This window comes from Talaromyces rugulosus, chromosome IV (assembly GCF_013368755.1).
Source record: "Talaromyces rugulosus chromosome IV, complete sequence".
NCBI lineage: Eukaryota > Fungi > Ascomycota > Eurotiomycetes > Eurotiales > Trichocomaceae > Talaromyces > Talaromyces rugulosus.
Genome location: NC_049564.1, coordinates 2,543,720 through 2,555,792, shown reverse-complemented (window position 1 = coordinate 2,555,792; position 12,073 = coordinate 2,543,720). Strand labels below are relative to the sequence as shown.

The window sequence follows — 12,073 nt, the reverse complement described above, 5'->3', positions numbered from 1 at the left end:
AGAATGGCAGAGGGCAGTTAAAGTGTCCCTATAGGATTCAATTCTATAAGCCACTAAATACGAGGACCCTACTATGAGGTTAGCCAACCACGAACATACAAAGAAAATAGACTAGCATATATAAAGGAATATTTCTTATATAACTAATAGAAAGGATTCTTTCTTTTCTTGTTTCTCTTATATTTGGTTTTCTCATTGCAGAGTACTTTTAGAGGATAGGAATGGACTCCTTGTCACGATCAGAATTTTATATATGCCTTCATTTACCAATACTATGTACATATGATAATCCACATAGCTCATTGGTCTCCTAAAGTTTCTCCAGAACTATGATTTAGTAAATACCGTTGACACAGCCAAGCCAACTCTAAATACAAGCAGTGAATATGCTATTTACTACGAGTCGTTAATATTTCTCTCCAAAACTAAAAGAAATGAAACGCTAATGTTTTTTATCTTATTTTATTTGTTTTCTTGTTTTTTATTCCATAAAAACACATATTTCAGTTAACTCATCGTACTACTTCTATCGTCTACATTTCTTACTTTTAAATGACAGCACGGTGGCAGAATTGGTATTGCGCCCATCCTTCGGTCTGGGTCCCTCCGGGGTTATGTGTGTCACATCCTTGCGAAATAATTTCCTTTTTTTTTTTTGCGTGTTGGGCGTGTTTTATCTGGCATAAAGAAACTGGATGATTTTCTTTGTTTGATGGCGGTGGCTGTCAGTCTTATATACTTCGGGACGTATGTGGGGCGGGCTAGCCATTGGCGCTGAACTACTGGCCAGTGACCGCAAATTTTCAGGGATTAGAACAGCGCTGATAGGGGCCAGCACAAAAGAGAGAGAAATTAGGGCTATCTTAAACCGCCCCGTTAAGACTATGACGCAATGCATCGTATACCACGAATGTCAACATTATTCCTCCAGCCATGTCTATAATTTGAGGTCTTTGTAACGAGAAATGATTTAATAACAAATATACACCGTATAAACCTGTCATATAAGCTACTACAAATAAAAGAGAGAGAGGACTGTTGTGTTGCGAGAAAGAAGCACCAGGTGCCTCCATGTGTCTAGATAGATGTAATTTAATTAATATCACCAACGTGGCTTTTGTTATCCTGCCTCTAAACTTCTTCTAAGCTTTCGCTAAACCTTTTGACAGGTAAATGCGTGTGGCTTCACCGTTGATCGTCGCCGACTTGACGTCAGGTCTGTGCTCGGTACGTCATGCAACTAGGACGATCCCCCATATCTATTGTTTATATAGGATGAGATTGACTATAATATAATGCCACGGGCATCATGCAACAGTTTTTCTTTTTCTATTCCATTTACAAGAAAATTCCGTCGTTAATAAAAAGCATTCGGTTTATTCTACCTGCTAAAAATTTCCTGAAAAGGCAATTTATACACCTCACCCGCTTAGAAACACAACAATCATGGGTCTCTTCGGTCATCACTCCACCGACTCCACCACTACCCCGGGGTCCTCTTCGAATTCCACCCGCTCTCCGCGTCGGTCGAACGCCGAGCCCACTCCCACTGAATCCCGTCGCAGTGGTCTCTTTGGTTCAAAACGCAACGAGTCTCCTTCCACTACTGCATCTGTTTCTAGCGGGAGCATCAAGCATAGTAGCAGCATCTTGCATCGCAATCGTGAGGATCCCAGTATCTCTGCTGCCCGCGATCAGGTCACCGCTGCCGAGGGAGCGGAGAAAGCCGCAGACAGGGCGCTCGTGGCGGCAAGACAGTCCGTCAAGGATGCTAGAGACCATGTGAAGAAGTTGGAGAAAGAGGCCGCTGAGGATGCAAGATTGGCTAGGATCAAGCAGGACCAGGCTGCCAGTATCTCGAAGAGGGCCAAGCCTTTGGGAAGTACGTTATCTTTTTTCAATGTTGCAACTTGTCTATGTGATACTGACGTTATTTGCTTTACCAGGACATGGACACTAGGTTATTTCAGCCGAGAATTTTGGCCTCTTTCCTTGCCCGCTGTCTTATGGTATTCCGCTACGGAGTATATCTGACCACGTTTTGACTCGATAATATGAATTATTTCTTTTCTACCGTTCCTATGCTTAATCAGCCATTATCGTATTTGTTGTTATATCCTTAGTGACATTGTGACTTGTATGCATGCCATTATTATTATAGTGTACGATACTCTTGATGATTGTGATAACTTAAACGACTAATTGATACTGCTTCGATTTTATTTTGCTTTATAGTGACCATTTTTGCGACATCTTCTCTGCTACTACCTCTATACACTAGAGATTAGACTGCTAACTAATACTTTGTATGCAGAATCACATACCTCATAAAGTCCTCTGAAGGTCAACAACCTCCACAAGAACACCTTTCTCAAACTTCATCATATCAACACTAAGCTTCTCCACCCCACCGTGCAGTCCCGTAATCTTCGAGTACAGCCAAACCCTTCCATTTCCCTCGTCAGCATCTTCAACCTCGGCAACTGCATCACGTATCTCCATATGCAAGTCCGGCATGGAAGAGGCCATCTTGCTCCACAGGGCGAGAAAGGCATCACGACCACCTCCGTCCGGAAGGAGCTTAGAGTCATGGTAGAGTTTGAACTCTGGCGACAAATGTTTCTGGAAAAGAGGCAGATCAACCAGTGACTCTGGGCGAGGTTTGTTGCACAGTGCAATGTAGACCGACTTGGCGGTTTCTTTGAGAAAGGAGGCGGTGATAGGAGTGGTGGCCATGTCGGTCGTGTGTTCGGTGTCTTTTATCGACTTTCTTCAGAAGATGGATTATGGAATCAATTGATTGAGTAGTAGACAAATTGAGCTTTTTGACAAGTGATTTTTCTTTGAAAGAGGTTTTCTTTCTCCAGCAGTGAAGCCCCCGTATCCTATTTATACCAACGATTAACAACACCCTAGCTCCAGATAAATTGCGATGAATTTATAAGCATGAAAATTGAAATCGAACCCAAGTTTGATTAACAATCAATAGTCCCAACAGAATGCAATCTGATGGTTGAAATCAACTTACATCTATCCAATCGGCACATAGGACAGGCATTGGACCAATCAAGAGCCGCGCAACCGATTTCCTGTTTGGGATACTGTGACTTTTGACTACTCAAATTTGCGTATAATATCTCCATTAATAATTATCTAGTGGAGCCTTCGCGAAGATAGAATGTCAAATGGATTATTTCGACGTGTCTGATTAGTCGTACCTTGTCTTAGCAGTAATAATAACAGATTTCCTAAGACGGATTTCTGATTTCTAATAGACCAACGAGGTCTCCCGGTCGATTTTCTCCCCGCAATTTTATGTGTAGTATAAATTTAACGTCAATCGGTGCGTCACGGCCAGATATTCGCCGACATGCCGACATGCCAACAATATTAATAATTGATGCTAGTTTACCTCTCTTTTTGACTCCACTCACTCTACCATGATACAAACTCACTACACCAGAACTCCTTACCTTCAATATGCAAGACCTTAACCTGATATCTACCCCGTACGCAGGTATGCATTCGGTGCAGTTCCCGATTGGCCGCTGCCAAGAATGTGATAGCCGCGGCCCGTCGGTAGCAATTTAACTGTATTTCCCCACGATCACGACTCGCCCATGTTCTCGATTTTTCAATAAACCAGACTTTTTCGCTCCACATGTTGAGTTAATGTACTATACCGCGCACAATGGACACAGATATATCGCATTTCCAGTCAATTCCATGGGTATCAGCCCTGCTCCGCGACCCTGAATTCACCAATCGCGCGATCCCGTCACGAACAGTCAAGGAAACGACTGAAGATGCCTTTTACGCGCGGACATTGAACAGCCCAGAGACTATCAAGGCATGTCTGATGCAATACCGCATACCGGAATCTTCATCCTCAGCATCCTCTGGCTCCAATACTACTTCTAGCACACCCAATGTCACAGAACTGCGGACATTCTTTACTCTCGGCTCAGACATGAATGGTTATCCCGGAACTTTACATGGCGGGATGGTGGCCACATTGCTGGACGAATGTACCGGTCTCTTGCTAATGGCAAGAGGAGACGTTGCAGACAACACGACGCGCAGCGATAACAATCTTCACTCTGTACCTGTTACTGCATACTTGAATACCAAGTTTCGAAGACCGGTCCCGACGCCAGGCACCATCGTTGTTTATACAAAACTCGTTGAGGTGTCAGAATCAAAAAAGTGGAAGATCCAAGCAGATGTTCTCGATCATAAAGGTCGTGTCTTGGCAACAGGTGAAAGTCTATTTGTAAGAACAAAGGCGAAGATCTAAATTCAAAACGACGCAACGAGAAACGCGTGGTTATTATGAGGGTTATAAAGAATCTAGTAGTGGATAGACGGCAATATTTGTCTGTTTCATAGATCTGAAACTCGCTGCTACGGGGCCTGGTTATGTTCACACTGTTAACGATTTATATCGAATATGCTGGAAAGAAAGCATGATGACTCGTATCTCATGAGGGTCTGATATTTTCTACTTCTCAATAGCTCATACATTATCAGAAGAATACAGCTTCACGAACACCCCGTCGGCATGCGACAGAGTGAGATTCGTTAGCAACACTGGCTCCTTGGTGGGATTTGGGTCTGCATTTTCCAGAACATCAAAGCGCTGTAACAACTTTGCAACGGTGTAGCTAGCCTCCGTCAAGGCGTATTGCTCTAGAAATATATTAACCCTTGTACTCTTCTACACTGTTAATAAGAAAGGATCACTTACGTCCTAAACAGATTCGTGGTCCTCCATTGAAAGGGAGATAGTCCCATCCATGTTTGGCATTCTCTTCCCATCTCTCCGGACGGAACAATTGTGCATCTTCGCCCCAAAAGTCTTTTCGTCGGTGCATATTGTATACACTGTAGGTGACTATGTGTCCTTTTGGAATGAATACTGGATGAGAACCGTCGGGTCCGCCTCCAACTGGGAGGGTTGTATCTTTGTTAGCGACGCGGAAATTGGCGGGTACAGGAGGCATCAAACGCAGCACTAATCGATATTAGTATGACTCATTTAAAAAAAAAAAAGGAAAAAAAAAGACGGTTGTGTATTGGAATTTTACCTTCGTTGAGGACATGGCGGAGATAAGGAATATCTCTGAGCTTGGACTGTGTGATTTCTGCAATCGGCTGGTGACTGTCCCCAAACATATTGACAATCTCATTACGAAGCTTCTTCCAAGTTTCCGGGTGACGAGCCAAATAGTAAAATGTCGAGCTGAGCAGACTAGCCGTGGTATCACGTCCAGCCAAGAGGATATTGAGCATACTATCTCTCAACATCTTGGGGTCTTGTGTCTCTGCAGCGAGTGCGTTGAGGAAGATATACCGTTCTCCAGATAATTCCTTGGACGGGCCGTTTTTGGCCTGAAGAGCCAGGTTGACATAGTAGTCAACGACTTCGTGCACTTTGCGGTTCGCTTCTTGAAAGTCTTTCGGATTGATTAACCAGTACAGCCCTTGTAGGATGGATCTGCTCGCAAGATAGTCCTGGCTTTTGTTGAACTCCTCTGCAAAACCAGCGGCGCCTCCAACAGATGAGCTATTTAAAATGCCTCCCTTGGTCGAATCCAAAGCCAAGGCACCCACGGACTCTCCAAAAAGGAAATGTGTGGCGGAGTCAATGGTCAGCAAGAAGAACATGCGCTGAATGTCAAACCCGGATTTATCCTTTGGAAGGAGATCAATAAAACTAGTGACATGGTCGTTAAGAAGGGCGGTATCAGCGACCTAGAATCGGTCAGTTTGCACCTTCATCACCACACACAATAATTGTTATACTCACTTGGTCACGAGCGAATTGGGGTCTCAATAAAGCCCGGGAATGGGTCCACCCGGCGCCATCAAGGGTGAAAATCCCGTCGCCCAGCAAAGGGTAAAATTGCTGGTTCCGAGTTCCGAGGCCAAAGTCACTAAACTTTGTGGCCAGGACCGCTTTGACGTTCTCTGGCTCAATGGTCGCAGTGAAGGCGTGAATGGGTGAAGACTGTGTAAAGGTATGCCCGTATTCAGCATGGGTATTGGCGATTTCTTCGAGCAGTCTGTTCTCTTGCTTGGCTTTATATGAGCGCCACAAGCTTGCCATGCCAAAGAAAGGCGAGTTCACGCGGTTTGGCTCTTGACATTTGAGGTCTCGAGCCTGTCGGTAGTGTCTGTACTTTGCTTGGACCAAGGTCAAGGAAAAGTAAACCACGAACAGCACTACGGCTGCGCTGAGACCTGCAGAAAGCATGATGGTAAAATGTTGTTGGGTGTCCTTTTCTTTCCCTTTTCCAAACGCGGAAGAGAAGAAAAAAAAAGATTCAATGTATACAGCAACGACCAAGGGACTTCTTATATCATTAGGGGTGCCAACGCGTGGACCGGATGACGGCACCGAATTAGATTTCTGCCCGCACTGTCATACTTGAAGACATGGGGTCTGGTTACAACTAATTTGGTAGTACGTAGTACTAACTACAAAGGATCTGTTGGTTCCGGCTTTCCACTAAGTTAGGGGCCTCGGAGTTCCAATGATCTACTCGAGGGGCTTTCTCGAACAGTCTTTGTCTTTTTTGTGCGTAAAAACGTTTTTAGACTGCTGCCTAGGCTCAAATTGACCACTATCGGTGAGATAACTGGGCCAAGAGGAGGGAAATACGGCATTTTTAGGCCCAACTCCGGTCTGTTCACATGCGAAATGACGGGATTGTGTAAATCGACTTCCGACATCCGAGACCCTAAACGTGCTCTGCCTACAGTAGCTTGAAACCCGACCTCCGACCGACCCGATCGCTACTGCAAGTAATTGGAGGGAAATACGGGATCGCTTTCTTACTTATTAATATTCCGGATTATATCATTGGTCACTTTCAAATTGGAATTTGCAATATTTTTCTGGTATTTTCAATGTATAATTTCAAATTAGTTCCCAGGTGCGGTGATACTACTACACAACCAACCTAATAGCAGCGGCCGACATAGGGGCTGCATACTTTTCTGTATGTAGATGTTTCAATGTTTTTCTAAGATTAACTCGCATTATATAGATTAATATACTTCTATGGCTTTTAATGGTCCTTGCTATGGAAATGAATATCAACATTGAAATAGGGGGAAGGCACATGTGCACCTGGGAGGGGGAAAGATATATGTACTTCATTATTGTTTGATGTTAAAAAAACTGTTGCAAGAAAAATATTATAGAACAAAACTAAGCCTTGTTAAATATGCAAATAAAGGTATCGTAGAACGAGCGAGAGTCCGGACCTCTATCCAAAATAAAAAACTCGACGGCACACTTCAGGCATGGATGGGCATATTAATTAATAGGGCTGAATGATTTAATTATAAAGTTTTCTCATGGCTAAGAAACGCTGTTCTAGAAGACTTGAGAACAAAACACGCATTAGGCCAAATAAAGAAAATATCGAATTCCCAATTCGAGTTCTACTGCACCATATATTAACTCGACCGAGCGAGCCCTCGGCGGAACAGGAGGTTCGGTTGAACTACCACTTTGTGCTCCCTTTTTGGCCCAAGTAGTTTCAGCTGGAGAAAAAAAAGCCGATAATGTGTCTAATGGATGCATTAGTAATGTTATTTGGGAATGTGGACTTCGGTCGAAGTCTAAGTATTACTATAAAACCTATATCTAGCAATCTCGACCAAAGTGACAACTTTGCTCTCTCCGAATTAAAATTTTTACTCACGCTCGTATCTCCCAATACATCTGTTATCTACAAAGCATTTTCGATTACGGCAAAAAGAGAAATACAATGGCGGCTGTCCAATCACCCAAGCAAAGCCTGGAGCATCCAAATCTTGAAAAAGACACAGAGATTCAAAAAACAGCAGATACGGAATCAGCAGACTCCAACACAGTAGAAGAAGAATATCCCTCTTCAATACAGTTACTTTTCATCAGTATTGCCGTTATTTTTAGTATCTTCTTGGCCGCTCTTGACCAGGTCAGTGTTTTACGCAAGTCATAATTAGAAAATGGATATCTGACATATGTCTACGCACATAGACTATCGTCGGTACCGCTATTCCCAAGATCACAGACGAGTTTCACAGTGTCGACAAAGTGTCATGGTTTGGAGCTGCTTACTTCATGACCTTTGGTGGCTTTCAGACATCGTGGGGCAAGGCATTCTCGTATTTCAACTTCAAACACGCCTTTCTGCTCTCCATGTTTATCTTCGAAGTAGGGAGCTTGCTGTGTGCTGTGGCTCCTAATACAATTGCATTTATCTTTGGACGAGCCATTGCAGGGTTGGGAGGTGCCGGTATGTCGTCCGGCGCCATAACAATGATCGCATTTTCAGTCCCGCCACGAAAAAGGCCCCTTTTTTTAGGCATCACAGGCTCAACCTATGGGATCTCCTCTGTTGTTGGTCCCCTACTAGGTGGCGTCTTCTCTGGCCGCGTCAGTTGGCGGTGGTGCTTCTATATCAATCTTCCTCTTGGGGGAGCTGCGGCTGCCATTATCTTCATTTTCTTTACCACTCCACCTCAAGCAAAGCCACTCCCCGCAACTTTGAAGGAGAAATTTCTACAGATGGATCCTGTCGGTGTGGTGTTGTGTATGGCTTCTATTATCACCTTTATAATGGCCTTTGAGTATGGCGGACAGTCCAAGGCGTGGAACAGCAGCGTCGTAATCGGCCTCCTCGTCGGATTTCCACTGATTACCGCTTCATTTGTCATTTGGGAGTACTATCAAGGAGAACGTGCCATGATTGTACCCCGTCTTTTCAAGAAGCGTGCAATCTGGGCTGGATCGCTCTACCAGTTCTTTATAGCAGGTGCATATTTCTTGATTCTTTACTACCTACCCATCTACTTCCAGAGCATCCAAAATGTGAGCGCCATCGAGTCTGGTGTTCGCAATCTAGCCATGGTTATCACAATCAGCTTTGCACTCATTGCTGGTGGTGTTATCGTGGGACAAACAGGCCAAACAGTTTCCTTCATGATGTTTGGGGCGGCCATCGCCGCTATTGGCACCGGGCTGATGCGTACTTTTGGCTTGCATACGTCTTCTGGTAAATGGATCGGCTATCAGATCTTGACGGGATTTGGCATCGCTTTTCCTTTTCAAATAACACTCAATATTGGCCAGGCGAATGCCAGCTCTGCTGACATGTCTAAAGCCACGGCCACTATATTCTGTAAGCTTCCTTTTTTTTCTTCTCTTCTACTCTTATTGACGCTTAATAGTCTTTCAAACCATTGGAGGCGCGTTATCTCTTGCTGCTGCACAAGCTGCATTCTTGAACACCATAAGAAAGACCGCCACTGGCATTGACCGTACACTATTGATAGCTTCTGGTGCTACTCAGCTGCGGTCAATGTTCTCCCCAGAGCAGCTCCCGATTGTAATCAACGCATATTTGGCCGGAACCAGAGCGGCCTTGACTATCGCCGTTGGTATGGTGGGATTTGCTTGCTTCGCAAGTCTTTTAAGCTCGTGGAAGAACTTGCATGATCAGAGGCCCGAAGGAGCTCCTCCTTCCGCTAAAAGAGAGGTGGTTCTTGTTATGGCTTAGGTTCGTGCTAAGAACGTGGTTGATAGATATGTCTAGACAGGGTTCACGATATGTGTCTATCACATTATAGATGTGATTTATATTGTGCTTGGGAATGGAAGATAGAATAGAAACAAAAGTCTGTTGGACTTTCTGCTGTCGGTTGTATAGGCTAACTAATTACTAATTATAATTGATTTCTCGTCAGAAGATCCATATTTTCCCCCGTTACCAAGCTATCAAAAAAGGCCAAGTCTAGATCCGGGAACGACAGCCAATCTAAGTGAGTAGTTGTTCCCAAATCTTGATGACTATATGTATTGGACAAAATATTACCCGTCTCTGGACTCGAGACAAGATTGTCGTTTGACGGATAAACCAGCTGTGACGAATCCGTCGTTTCTGGACGGTTCCCAGCTTGTCTAGTGATTTTAACTACCCCAAGGTATGGAAGATTGATTGCTACCGAGTCCTTGGTATTACCAGTACTTTGGTTATCAAAATCCCTGGCATTTTTCTGCTGCTGATGGTGATGATCCTTGTTCATGTCGGCCAATACAAAAAAAGCCTGGCCCGCGGCTGCATCTGCCTCTAAACTAAGCAGACAGAGCAGCAAGTTTAGCCCTTTGCCATGCGATTCTTCAAATCCTTCAGAAGAATAATTCTCCAAAAGACTGAGAGTTCGTTTTATTATAGCGCGGTCGCTGAGACGCTGGTGTTCCGTGAGTGTAAAATGAGACGTTTTGTCGGATTGGCTGTGATCGTCGAGATAAATGAGCAGGAGAGTCGTAGCTGCGATCAATACAAAATAGTCGATTCGCTTGCAATAAAATTGAATCCGCTTCACGTTTAAAAGCATGGTGAATCGAAGAAGAATTTCTCGAGTGGCATGGGCGCAAGCAGATTTAGAGTAATCATAGCTTGTGTTACGAGGACTTGGGTAGAGAATGTAGGGCAAATGGAGTTGAGTGAGCAGGGTGAAGTGATTTAGGACATCCACGAGCTTCATTATTTCTTTGCATTCGGCATCAGGGGACAGTCTGTCATTTGAGGTGGCATCTGGAGAGAATGGCAGCCAAAATGTGCTTGGTAAGTCCCGAGCCCCTTCGAGCAGCTGATTGTTGATATCGCGAGTTATTTCGAACTCTTCTGCAAATGAAAACCTCCTGTCTCGCTCAATAATTCGAATCACAACTTGCACATGGGTTCGTTCAAGAGGAGTTAGCCCCGACAAATGGGCGAATGGGAACTTTGATCTCGTAGTTGGATCTGCACAGCCTTGAGGGACTCCCAGAATCATGGAGTAGAAGGAGTCAAAGTAGACCACCCGAAACCAAAGGTACTGTGATTTCAAACTTTGAGTCGAATTGCTGCTGCCTGCTAATATAGGAGAGTCAAGCCGATCAATGCCGAGTAATTGACCTAGATTCAGAGCTCGACGAAATCGCAACCAGGCAAGCCGAGCATTGCCGTTATTCGCATGATGCATTCCCTCGAGAAGGATGCAACGAATGCCTTCAATACTGCCACTTAGGCACTCGTTCGACAATAAAAGGCTGTTCACCGCGCTCAATATCCGGTTTATGACGGTCGGAACTGGCTCTGAAATCGCGAAATTTCGATTTGTGTCGCGGATTTCTTGTAGCACGTGGGTTAACAAGAGCAGGTATCTTCCTATGGTGGTTGGATGTGCATCCTTTTCAGGCAAGTTAGCGAACTCTCGTCTTAGTTGCTCCTCATCAGTGACGAAATCACTTCGGGGCCGTGTATCCATTTGAGACATAATTAATGGCCACAATGACGACGCTTTCCATATGATTTCCATGTCGTGTCGAGAAGGGAGCACATCATGCAGTTTTCTGGATATATCGGCATATTTATGTGAATGCGGAAATAAACGAGTTTCTTCTATAACGGAACTACAAGATATCGGTGTTAAAAGGCCAGACGATTCCGTACTATGTACAGGAGAAGTTCGAGCCATCTATAAAGTTAGCAGCGAGCCATATAACCAGGAGTTTGCAAACAACTGACCAGAGACGCAGGAGTCGAGGGAGCAGAGTCTTCAAAAAACTCTTGACCAACACAGGGAGTTCGTCGTCGACGACAAGCGACACATATCGCGGCATTATCACTGCTCGATGACAGCGAGCATCTGACCTTTCTCCGCTTGCATTCCCAGCAGCTCCGTGTTCCTTTGCGGACTTTGCGAGTCTTTGGCATACGATGTAGAGGGTCGTCCATGGCATCAACTATACCAATGTCTGTTCTGGATATCTGTGTTGCTAGTTGTCGTTGAGACTCGCGAGTTCAAGGTTTCGCCGAAGTGGTGGAATTGGACCGAGGTTTGCTTCTTCGACCGAGATCACTTCGGCCGAACCCATTTTGGCTGAAGGACCGAAAACTACTAGTCGCACTAACTCTTTTTAAGAGGCTGGAATATTTTATTATTTCACACTAAGGCTGTAATTGTAAATTCAAGGTTTCATTGGCTGTAAGATTGTCCAGTATCTGTCTGGTGAAAGTGTCGCTGTTTT

The 12,073-nt window shown here is 44.5% G+C and overlaps 6 protein-coding genes across 6 annotated transcripts; 3 read left to right on the top strand and 3 right to left on the bottom strand.

Moving 5' to 3' along the window:
- Positions 1-1,446: 1,446 nt before the first annotated feature.
- TRUGW13939_07686 (uncharacterized protein) lies at positions 1,447-1,960 on the top strand (the record flags this gene model as incomplete). Its single annotated transcript, XM_035490824.1, has 2 exons — positions 1,447-1,882; positions 1,947-1,960. 2 exons carry the CDS (start codon positions 1,447-1,449, stop codon positions 1,958-1,960), a joined length of 450 nt encoding a protein of 149 aa, XP_035346717.1.
- A 365-nt stretch (positions 1,961-2,325) lies between these two features.
- On the bottom strand, positions 2,326-2,736 carry TRUGW13939_07685 (uncharacterized protein; the record flags this gene model as incomplete). Its single annotated transcript, XM_035490823.1, has 1 exon — positions 2,326-2,736. One exon carries the CDS (start codon positions 2,734-2,736, stop codon positions 2,326-2,328), a length of 411 nt encoding a protein of 136 aa, XP_035346716.1.
- Positions 2,737-3,691: 955 nt separating this feature from the next.
- Positions 3,692-4,297, top strand: TRUGW13939_07684 (uncharacterized protein; the record flags this gene model as incomplete). The annotated part of the gene is made up of 1 exon (XM_035490822.1): positions 3,692-4,297. One exon carries the CDS (start codon positions 3,692-3,694, stop codon positions 4,295-4,297), a length of 606 nt encoding a protein of 201 aa, XP_035346715.1.
- A 219-nt stretch (positions 4,298-4,516) lies between these two features.
- On the bottom strand, positions 4,517-6,256 carry TRUGW13939_07683 (uncharacterized protein; the record flags this gene model as incomplete). The annotated part of the gene is made up of 4 exons (XM_035490821.1): positions 4,517-4,689; positions 4,748-5,014; positions 5,088-5,754; positions 5,810-6,256. 4 exons carry the CDS (start codon positions 6,254-6,256, stop codon positions 4,517-4,519), a joined length of 1,554 nt encoding a protein of 517 aa, XP_035346714.1.
- A 1,525-nt stretch (positions 6,257-7,781) lies between these two features.
- TRUGW13939_07682 (uncharacterized protein) lies at positions 7,782-9,557 on the top strand (the record flags this gene model as incomplete). The annotated part of the gene is made up of 3 exons (XM_035490820.1): positions 7,782-7,973; positions 8,036-9,179; positions 9,229-9,557. The coding sequence occupies 3 exons, from the start codon at positions 7,782-7,784 to the stop codon at positions 9,555-9,557; spliced, it is 1,665 nt and encodes a 554-aa protein (XP_035346713.1).
- Positions 9,558-9,723: 166 nt separating this feature from the next.
- On the bottom strand, positions 9,724-11,780 carry TRUGW13939_07681 (uncharacterized protein; the record flags this gene model as incomplete). Its single annotated transcript, XM_035490819.1, has 2 exons — positions 9,724-11,520; positions 11,571-11,780. The coding sequence occupies 2 exons, from the start codon at positions 11,778-11,780 to the stop codon at positions 9,724-9,726; spliced, it is 2,007 nt and encodes a 668-aa protein (XP_035346712.1).
- Between the last annotated feature and the right edge of the window lie 293 nt (positions 11,781-12,073).